Raw genomic sequence first — 11,976 nt, 5'->3', positions numbered from 1 at the left:
AGTATTAAAAATATTAAGACGTGGTTATTTTGCTCCGAGATAAAATAATAGTTGTAACTTCGATTGCACTTTTTTTTAGGTTCCAAGTTTTGACTAATGTTGTATTAGCTGGTAATACATCTAAATGCGTGTTACGAAACGTAAGCTTCCCGCGCGTTATATGAAACCATAACAATAAACAAAAGTATTGCGGTAACTTTTGCAAATAGCTTTAAAATTTATTATCAGTGTATTATTATATAGAATAATTGACCATTTGTACTATTGTGATGGATAACCGAAAGAAAAAAAGATCTGAAAATTGGAGTACTGAGGAAAAAGTAAGTAAACAAAAAATCCGCCATATAGTTTTTAATTTGTTAAATATAATAGATGGATTTCAAGCTAAACGACATTTAAAATGTTATAGGATGTACTACGCGAATTAATTGCACAATCACGCCATATTATAGAGAACAAAAATACAAAAGCTTCTTCCAACAAGAAAAAGACTGGAATGGAAAAACATAGCACAGAGAATAGGTCTGATGGTGATGTTAAATTAGCGTGGAAAAGAATGAAGCTTGCTGCTAAAGCTAATTCGTCCACCCATAGAAATCACCAAATGCAGACAGGGGGTGGTGAAAAGCCTAAGTCACCTTCGCAAGAAGATCTAGCGATTATGGCTATTGCTCCACATGATTTTATTGTGGAATTCAGTAACTATGACAGTGATGCTAACAAAACAGCTGTTAGCACAATTGATTTTTATTTATTATTGTAAAATACTGCTTAAATTAATATAAAAATAATAATTTAACAATATAATGAACATTTTTAGGTTCAATTACAACCCCTAGAAGTTAAAGAAGTAATAGCTGGATCTAGTAGTGTTTTTACTTCTTCAAACATGTCCCTTGAATACAATGATGTGGTAGAAGTGATAATGGACCAAGGTAAAAATTATATTTAATTAAAATCTTCTTTAATATATTATATATTGTAACCTGTAATCATATTACGAATATTTAAAGGAAAATAAAAGTACGCAAATAAAACATGAAAATGAGACTTTATTTTAGTCTATATTAATACAACTAAAATACTTTCAGATGCCCCAAATGAAAATGTGACGACTGCCGTTACTACTGACGAAAAAACAACATTCATAATAAAAAGGGCCCTCAAAATATGTAAGCAAGATTACCTTAAGTTTATATTAATCTTATTATTTACTAAGAACAAATTAGGAATAAAGGATAAATATTTGATTTTTCAGAAAAGTAGCAACACGAGAAAAAATATTAGAGAGCAACACTCAATTTAAAAAAAAAACAACTGGAAATGCTAGCAGAAGAACATGAATACAACATCAAAATTGCAAATTTAAAAATAAAAAAACTAGAGCTGGAAATAGAATTATTAGAAAATACGAAGAAATCTAGTACAGAGTAATATTAAATGGTAAATGTAACATTTCTTTGACAAACATAATATTATAAATTTTAAATTTGAATTGTGTATTTACTACTGCAATAAAATATAAACAATAGGAATCTTTGCTAACAGGTAATGTGTACTTAAGGAGATTTTTATTCTTAGTAAAACTTAAAATGCAAGTGTCATAAACACTGCAAAGAAAAAAAATATGAATAATAATATACCACTATTATATAAGTTTTCAATGCTATGATTATATAAGTGTCACAGTAATACACATATTAGTTATGTCTAATATCATTTTCTTTTCAGCTAAAAAATATAATTTCAAGCTTATTACAAAAATATATTATTTTAATTAAAAGTGTCTTTCAATAAATTGCCTTCTTCTAATATTTCCGCGAACATTGTTTTCTGCGGCCAAAACAACTGCGTGAGATTGCCTGTTAACTTCGTCTTCGAGACCACTAGAAAACACATCTTCCTTCATATCAATTGCGATATTGTGCAATACAGCACATGCTACAATAGTTTTTCTTGCAGTTTCAATGTCACAGTAAAGGCCTCTTAATAAACAACGGAACCTCTGCTTCCACAACCCAAAACATCTCTCCACTGCATTTCTGGTGTTAATGTGAGCACTATTGTACCGTTCTTCTTGGGGTGTTGAGGTATTCAGTAAGGGAGTAAACAAATACGGTGTACATGCATACCCACTGTCTCCAAGCAAAATGCCTGAGAATGCACCAGCCTCAAATCTCTGCTTTAGTCGACTTTCTCTAAAAATTCGAGAGTCATGGACACTGCCATGCCACCTAGCAACAATATCTATTATTTTTAAATTTGCATCGCAGACTACCTGGAACAATAGTTGATTATTTTAGTATCTAACACATACATATGAATTGACTATACATATTATCATTTCATATTATAGAGCATAGTCACATTTCAATTATAGTTTTCCACTGTATCCCTGCAAAGCAATCTGACCTAGAATTTTTATTATTTATTGTATAATAGTCACACTAAACAAAGACATTCTATCCCTAGTATAAGGTTGTAAAGTCAAATGTACTTTAGGGATGGGTCTGCATACAAGTTATTGTTTATTTTAGAAGAAAAATATGAATATAAAATCAGAATACCTGGACATTAATAGATGGAAATCCTTTGCGATTGATATATATTTGACCACCATCTTCACATAATTTTTTTACCCTTATGTATGTACAGTCAATTGCACCAATTACTGAAGGAAAATTTGCAATTCTATGGAATTTTCGCATTGCTTCCTCTTGTTCTGCCAATGTAGCAGGCATTTTTATAAATCTATGCGATATTCCGGCTATGGGTCCTGCTATTTTTTTGCATATTTTACTTATAAAGGGCTGTGAGACTCCATGCAAATCGGCTGTATCATCTTGGATCTATATTAAAAAAATTACAAAATATTGATTTGGAACTTGGGTATAATTTTTATAAATGATTATGAGTGTGTTGTTAAATGCAAATATAAGCTTTGTTCATGACTTACCTCATGTCGAGCCCAGCTTCGCAATGCGCAAACCACTTGGATTTCGGGAGACACCGGGCATCCACGGGTGTCTCGAGTTAATGGGTCCTTTAATAAATCTACTATTTTCATTGCAAAAGATTTAGTAAATCTATACTTTTGCCTGAAATCTTCATCAGATAAATCAATGAAGGGATTGAGTCGAACACGATTTCTATTAGGTCGGCGTGGCGTTTCCAGTAGCTCAACGGCTTCAATATCCTCAATATCGACTGAATCTACCATGTTAATATCCATTTTCGTGTAAAAAATAACACAAGACAACGAAACAGACGCTAATTTAAGAGATAATCTGACACAATCTGACAAATGATTTGAAATTTGATTTGACATTTACGATTTAGACCATCATCAAACCAAGGGCGCCGAGGTTTAGCATTAGACCATCAAATAGTCCATGGTTTATCGTTAAACCACTTTTTGTAATACCATTTTTATATAAACCGTACTTTGTATAGGTTTAAACCAAAGTTTTTAGTTAAACCTCGTTCTGTAATAAGACGGTTTGTGTTCTATAATTGGTACTTTTTCATTAAGTGACATTTAAATTTAGTTTATGTGTAACATTAACTGCGTGGTAGGCATAAAATTAAATGAATTAGAACCACAAACCACGGTCATAGAGCTTAATTGTGATTGCACAATTGGATGCAATTATGCCGTGGTTACTAGGGCCTGTGTGGCTTTGGTAAACGAACCCAGAAACAACAATTAACATTTATACCAATAAACATAGACGATCATTACAGGACGTTCTTTTTTAATCAGTTTGATACAAAAGAGTATAAGAATGATTAGATTCTTCTTAGTTTTACCTTAGGCGATAATAGTATTAATAATAAGTAACTAAATTATTTCATCTAATCAAAATTTTTGAAAAGCAGAATCAATTAATTGAAATTTCTCGCCCAAAATGAGTCTAACAAAGACTTCATAATCGGCCGTTCGAAAGTAATCAATGTTGTTAATATAAGATGAATTCGAGGATGGACCGTACCCGTGGGTGCCGTGAATTTCATTCCCCGAACGATCTCCGAGCAACGAGCCGGCAACGTGACTAGAATATTATTTACTTCGTTCAAGGAAAAAATTGCAATAATGCAACGATATGATCGTGAAAATGCTGTTCCGCTTTAGAATCTCCGATAGCCCAGTTTAAATGAAGTTTTTTAAAGTTCCAACGATGCGATCAAAAAGTTCCGTTTTATCGGATGCCGTTTGTATTCTCTTACATTAATGGAAATGTAAGTCCGTCATTGGGAGAGTTAAGAAGGAATTTATCGAGTTTATTATGATTGTATTCGATTAATTTCACTGGAACAGAAAATAAAAGAAGTCATAGAAGTTATGAAAGATTTGAAAACTTTAAAATAAAACTCTTTTAGTTGAGCGACGGTTTAATGCGATAAGCATGCGATATTAACCGATTAATGAATTTTTAAATATTTTTATATAAATCTACGTTTATTTGATTTTGTGGTTGTATTAGCGCATCGCTGAAAATGACGTTTCCTACATAATTCTTCCAACTAAGCAGTACACACACTCGGAAGCAATGATCTGTTTGTGAATATTTTCGCAAACTAAATATTAATATCACATATACTTTATATATATCCAATTTAACTACAAAGGCAACGTAGCAGCGATAATGAACCTTATATTGTAACAATATACACTACAATTAAATTATATTAATACACCGAAAACTTTAACCCTAAAATCTCTCATTTAATTTTAATCAGCACTGAAACGAATGCCCGCGTAATTAAAACGGAATTCATAAGATTATTAAATTATCCGCAACACTGTTGAATCAGAGGGATTATGTGTTTATGCGCTCATTACAATAATCGCTTTAAATACATTTTAATGGAAATATTAATCCAGAGAAGCATTATTTCTGAAACATCGCATTAGTACATTGGATATTTTAATAACGTTAAATGAAACCGCGGTGCGGTTCGGCTGTGTATTTATATCGGCATACAAATATGCCTCCCGTCCTAGATAGGGAGTGTTCTGATATTAAAACTTATGGGAATAATATTTGCTTTAGGAATGCGTATAATATATTGTGCAATAATAAATATTGTATAAGTTTGCTTGGGTAAATGTTATCGTGGGTAAGATATGAGATTCAAGCGGAGCGTGAAGATGCATTTACTAGGCCGGCATAATTGCAATGACCGTCAAATGATACTTTGTTTCTTTATCACTTAACATTTTCCTTGGACTTCATTTAACGTAACACCGGCAGTTAAGCAACAGTCGTACTTATAAGATCGCGTACTCGAGATTACAAGTCTGTTTGCGTAAATACTACCCCAAAATATTGGATTTGAAATACCAAGTGTATCCTTTCTGGATAGGAAATTTAACCATGATTCGAAAAAAAACAAGGAACACACTCGCGTTCACAAATAAAAAAAATATTAATACTTGGATTCCCAAAATACTAAGTATTTATTTCTATGTAGGAAATTCATCCATGTTGCAGTATTAATAAAGAGCATAGTCGTGTTTACAAATAAAGTATTTCTAATACTTAAACACTTGCATAAGAAAATGTTCACTGGGTACGATATAATAATAACCATAATTGCATTTACGGACGACAACGCCTAAGCGCGGACGTAACGCGGCCGAGGCGACGTCACGACTCGTTCGTGTCGCGAGGGAGTCGCCGAGGAAAATACTTTAAAGTCTCGCAAGAATTTGGGGTCGGCACCTGGTCGGCGTATTTGCAACCTGATGTAGAAACCAGGTCGCGTAAATAAACACCATCCCAACCAGCAGTGAATTTACTTTTCCTAGCCCTTAATAAAAAAATGTACCTACATAAATAATATCATATTTTTTTCCTTATCCGAAGTAGGCAAAGGTTTCAAACATACCGGGAAAAATTCCAGGTTCAGAAGTGGTACTCAGTGTTTTAATCAAATACCACTTTACCCTAGCTGGTGGTTGTACCAGAGAAACAAGAATAATGTATCATTTAGAATTACAAATTAATTAATTCAGACTACCTTTAATTTTTTTATAGTTTGATTAATCTATAAGAGTATTATTCGTCTTACTTCATTAAAATGATTACTGTGTAATAATGGAAACCCAGCTTTGCCTTGAGCTTAATCTTCATTGCTTAAGAACCATGTACTCTCTCGATAATATTTAAAACAGTTATGATTAATAAATTTAAATCAAGGCGGATCAATCAATCCGGGCAAAAAGGTGGGTTTTATTAAATTTGTAAACAAAATAAATTATGTAAACGTAACAAAGGAACGTGATGAAAATGCTAATCATTATGAATAATGACATAAAATTTATTGAAAATACTCAGGCGTAATATTGTAAGCTTTATAAGGTAAATAATTTTAAATAATACTGGAATAAAGTGTTCGTGTAATAAGTACATAAAAATATTGTTATAACTTTATAGAATTGTTTTAGTGTTTTATAATAATTTTGTTTATTACTGTAGGGCGTAATTTGAATACTTAATATAATATAAATCATATTTTATATTGTCTTTTCAAATCAAAAACTAGCCTTTGCTCGAATTCTACCCGCATAATACAATGAACATTTTTTCGGGATAAAAACCATGATTATATCCTTTCGATATCTCAGGTCATTTTGAGAACTTCAAATTGATGGTTACCAGAATATACTTATTTGTAAGTTTATGAACATATTTAAACATATTTCAGACTTGAAATACAAGGAAGCAAACTGTTAAATACTTACCTCTTTTAAATCGTTCTGAATTTATAAATAGCCTTATGTTTGCGTCGAATGCCTGCAATTAACTTTATGCTGCCTTTTAAAAATACTCTATTTAACACCAAAAGCTACAGGAAAATATTCCTGCCAATTACTTACACAGTACTCAAAGGCACCATACAATTTTTAATAAAAAATTACACGAATTCATTCGCATCAGACTGACATAAAATTTTATTCTATAGACTTATTAAATCTACGCCACGCTTCGCTCCCTTTTGCGTACCGTTCGTTGCCGTGAGTCGGCTTTGATTCTCCCCTCCGATGTCACTCACAACTTTTATTTAACATGTTTTGTAAACTTGTAACTTATAGTGTAACTTGTAACTTATAGTCTTCCTTCTTAAATGGGCTATCCAACACTAAAATAATTTTTCAACTTGAACCAGTATTTTCTGAGATTGGCGGGTTCAAACAAACTCTTTATCGTTATAGAATAATATTAGATTATAAGGTATCCAAAGATAGAATAATATATTGAGACGATTAAAATCGAAAAATAACCGCACAGTCGAAATCGCCGACTTAGTATATTACCCATACATTTCAAGAACTACCGAAATTCAAATTCAAGGTGGAGTTTTACGATAGTGCGCATTCAAACCGTACCAGTATTTTCAACGTTATCTACGAAAATTACATCCTTAACTTACCGGCCGTGTAGCTGTCCCATGAATATCAGGCTTTACACCCTGTCTGCGATATTAGCCAATCCTCTGATGCCTACCCGCACTTACATTTGTACAGACAAGTTCGAGTATTGAGCTTGCCAGTTTGTTTACTTTGTTATGTGCTTTTGTATAGTGTTCTGTAACATGGGTTATGCATAAAACATCTAGTTCTTTTTAATATATATTCGATATATTTAGAAATGAGTATCAATTCGCTACCAATTTCGTCATTTTTTAATTTTCGATCGGTACGTTTTTTATCAATTTTACTACTATAATAACAAAATTCTTAGTTCGCAAACGTAGACACACAATTCTTATATTTGGCAACACTCCACATTGCACAAATTTTGTACCAGAACTCCGAAACGTGGAGGATTTCCACCATCAGATTAGAAAGAGGTTCTGTCGCAGCATTGTGTAAAATGTTCGCTATTTCGCCTTTCATAACTCTTAAAATACTGGATACCATAAAATTTAGTGATGTTCTAGGAATTTTAACAAAAAATCGGCTTTTAATAGAGACTTGTAAGGAGGCAACGATGAAATGCACTATAACGTCTATCACAATTATTTATTTATTTAACACCGATTTCATTCAAAATAAGATCTTTGTTAAAATTCCACCTCCCTGGCATAATTTTGTCTTTTTAAAACACAATAACATATTTTTATCCATAATCCTATGTAATTTCCACTTTCATAATTTTTAAATCACAAATTACCAACCTTTTTTTGGATCCTCTTGGATACCCACCTACTAATGGTAAGCAGACTTTTACCGGCTAAAAACCCCATGTTGGTCTCCATCTGCACCTTGGTCAAGCTCTGGGACCTCAAAACAAATTACCAACCTATTTTCCTCACCCTATATAATATTAAAATTTGTATCAAGTATCACCTATTACCAACACTTGTTATTATTACGTGACTTATTTGGATAGAACCAAATTATAGCCTTAACAATAAAATGAATTTCAAATGACACACCTTTAAAGACCAAAGTATACAATGATATAAACATAGTATAGCGTATAGGTACCTAGACATGTTAATATAAAGATATTTTTTACCGTAAAAGGACAGTATCATAGAATAAAACTATGCAAAATATTCACATATCTGTAATTGAGCAACTACTTCAGTTCTAGCCATTTGAATCGTATAATCCGTACAAATTAAGAACACACGTGTCTAAAGCGTATCTAATATGGGCGGCATAGCCCAACCCCGGCAAACTGAACGTATTTACCGTGGACATATAGGTACTGGCGTGTCACCGTCCGTGGTCAGCGGTAAATATATCGGGTGGAATGTACCTCGCATCCGTGCCCATGAATATTACATGAGCCGACCGCCCTGATCACCACCATAGCGAGACAGCCTTTGTACTTAATTTGTGGACCGCTCAATCTTGCTCTTGTCAAGGAGTCGCTTTATTTTGTTGTTTTGTTCATGTATATTTATAGGTTAATAGTTTTGTTGTAATGTAGATTTTTATATTAGCTTGTTTATTAGTATTATAAGATGTTATTTCTTGCTTTGGTGGTAGGCAAATCATATTTGAATCTGGATCTCGATATTATATAAAAGCAGAGTATGCACCAACGTAGATTGTTGCGTTTCATGATACAGGTTTTGTTTGCACGTGCGTGCTAACGAATATTGACAGTGTTCGTCAAATATGTTCGCAGCGATCCAATTTGTACGTTATGTGTTGAAGAATTTTGTTAAATGTGTAAGAATATTGTTCGTACAGAACTCAGAGGGGTGAGCACCGGGCTATGGTGTGGTCCTATTCTACGCAGTAAGCTAGTATTTAGGGAGGATGGTCGCAAACCTCCGACGCCTATGTTACTCTACAACACTGCGTTCTTTCTGTATATGTTCTTATCACTCGAAATTTACAGGAACTAAGATAACATTATAATTGTGCGTGAAATCCAGTAGCACTGTTCGTGTACACGTTGCCTTAATAGTAGTTTGAGTCCGTGTGTTGAAAAACCCTGATGCCAATGTTCGCGTCCGTGGTGTTCGTATTTACTATGTATTCCTGTTTGTATATGCACACTCGACTTTATTTACTTATTTAAAATCGAATATAAGCCTACAGTGAAGGTACAATAAAACGCTTATATAATACCAAAAGCAAGAGCAGTCAGATCGACGCAGCTGCGTTTATTAATCAGAAAACGGCGCGCTGCGCTATTCTGCTCGCCCACTTACAACTATTGCTAAACTTTATAGCCGGTCTGAAATCATAAGTGGTTTCGATAAGACTTGCAATTGTTCCACTTAGTTTTGTAAGATGTTTATTTTTCTCTGTTCATAGTTTTATGTTTAATACGCGAAGAACAAACTTGTACGCCCTTTATATTTTTCGCAGTTAGTATTTTCCGAAACTAAAACGCGTCAAGAGGATTTGGTTGAATGGATTAATGTCAAACCATTTCTAAAAATTGTACATATTTCACGTGATGAAAAACATTTTCCGTCTTATTACAAAAAGCGAAATAAACCTTAGCTTAAACCTGTACTAACAAAACCAGGCTTATCTGAGAAACCATGGTTTAAATTTGTCCGTATTACAAAACTCATAAAAACCGTAGACTTCTTAGTACTGCCATCTGAACTATGGCCTATATATAAACCACAGACAAATACAAACAACATTCGTTCAATACGATATCATTCAATCGCAACGTTCCATATACACAAAAATGTAAACGTTTTCAAACAATGTTAATGATTAAATAATGTTTAGGAGTATTAAAAATATTAAGACGTGGTTATTTTGCTCCAAGATAAATAATAGTTGTAACTTCGATTGCACTTTTTTTTAGGTTCCAAGTTTTGACTAATGTTGTATTAGCTGGTAATACATCTAAATGCGTGTTACGAAACGTAAGCTTCCCCGCGTTATATGAAACCATAACAATAAACAAAAGTATTGCGGTAACTTTTGCAAATAGCTTTAAAATTTATTATCAGTGTATTATTATATAGAATAATTGACCATTTGTACTATTGTGATGGATAACCGAAAGAAAAAAAGATCTGAAAATTGGAGTACTGAGGAAAAAGTAAGTAAACAAAAAATCCGCCATATAGTTTTTTTAATTTGTTAAATATAATAGATGGATTTCAAGCTAAACGACATTTAAAATGTTATAGGATGTACTACGCGAATTAATTGCACAATCACGCCATATTATAGAGAACAAAAATACAAAAGCTTCTTCCAACAAGAAAAAGACTGGAATGGAAAAACATAGCACAGAGAATAGGTCTGATGGTGATGTTAAATTAGCGTGGAAAAGAATGAAGCTTTTGCTGCTAAAGCTAATTCGTCCACCCATAGAAATCACCAAATGCAGACAGGGGGTGGTGAAAAGCCTAAGTCACCTTCGCAAGAAGATCTAGCGATTATGGCTATTGCTCCACATGATTTTATTGTGGAATTCAGTAACTATGACAGTGATGCTAACAAAACAGCTGTTAGCACAATTTATTTTTTATTTATTATTATTGTAAAATACTGCTTAAATTAATATAAAAATAATAATTTAACAATATAATGAACATTTTTAGGTTCAATTACAACCCCTAGAAGTAAAGTAAGTAATAGCTGATCTTAGTAGTGTTTTTACTTCTTCAAACATGTCCCTTGAATACAAAATGTGGTAGAAGTGATAATGGACCAAGGTAAAAATTATATTTAATTAAAATCTTTAATATATTATATATTGTAACCTGTAATCATATTACGAATATTTAAAGGAAAATAAAAGTACGCAAAATAAAACATGAAAATGAGACTTTATTTTAGTCTATATTAATACAACTAAAATACTTTCAGATGCCCCAAATGAAAATGTGACGACTGCCGTTACTACTGACGAAAAAACAACATTCATAATAAAAAGGGCCCCTCAAAATATGTAAGCAAGATTACCTTAAGTTTATATTAATCTTATTATTTACTAAGAACAAATTAGGAATAAAGGATAAATATTTGATTTTTCAGAAAAGTAGCAACACGAGAAAAAATATTAGAGAGCAACACTCAATTTAAAAAAAAAACAACTGGAAATGCTAGCAGAAGAACATGAATACAACATCAAAATTGCAAATTTAAAAATAAAAAAACTAGAGCTGAAATAGAATTATTAGAAAATACGAAGAAATCTAGTACAGAGTAATATTAAATGGTAAATGTAACATTTTGACAAACATAATATTATAAATTTTAAATTTGAATTGTGTATTTACTACTGCAATAAAATATAAACAATAGGAATCTTTGCTAACAGGTAATGTGTACTTAAGGAGATTTTATTCTTAAACTTAAAATGCAAGTGTCATAAACACTGCAAAGAAAAAAAATATGAATAATAATATACCAATTATTATATAAGTTTTCAATGCTATGATTATATAAGTGTCACAGTAATACACATATTAGTTATGTCTAATATCATTTTTCAGCTAAAAAATATAATTTCAAGCTTATTACAAAAA

At 32.1% G+C, this 11,976-nt stretch overlaps 1 protein-coding gene and 1 long non-coding RNA gene across 2 annotated transcripts; one reads left to right on the top strand and one right to left on the bottom strand.

Annotated features, from left to right (window-relative positions):
* Positions 1 to 570: 570 nt before the first annotated feature.
* On the top strand, positions 571 to 1,349 carry LOC119189983. Its single transcript, XR_005112697.1, has 2 exons — positions 571 to 935; positions 1,092 to 1,349. It is a non-coding gene; the product is annotated as an uncharacterized LOC119189983 (long non-coding RNA).
* A 390-nt stretch (positions 1,350 to 1,739) lies between these two features.
* Positions 1,740 to 3,501, bottom strand: LOC119189982 (putative nuclease HARBI1). Its single transcript, XM_037440855.1, has 3 exons — positions 2,957 to 3,501; positions 2,568 to 2,849; positions 1,740 to 2,278 (listed from the first exon to the last, which is right to left on the bottom strand). Exons 1-3 carry the CDS (start codon positions 3,326 to 3,328, stop codon positions 1,778 to 1,780), a joined length of 1,155 nt encoding a protein of 384 aa, XP_037296752.1. The 5' UTR covers positions 3,329 to 3,501; the 3' UTR covers positions 1,740 to 1,777.
* Between the last annotated feature and the right edge of the window lie 8,475 nt (positions 3,502 to 11,976).

The sequence above is a fragment of the Manduca sexta genome, chromosome 21 (genome assembly GCF_014839805.1).
Source record: "Manduca sexta isolate Smith_Timp_Sample1 chromosome 21, JHU_Msex_v1.0, whole genome shotgun sequence".
NCBI lineage: Eukaryota > Metazoa > Arthropoda > Insecta > Lepidoptera > Sphingidae > Manduca > Manduca sexta.
Note: the sequence above shows the minus strand (reverse complement) of the source record. Positions and strands in the feature narration are given on the sequence as shown.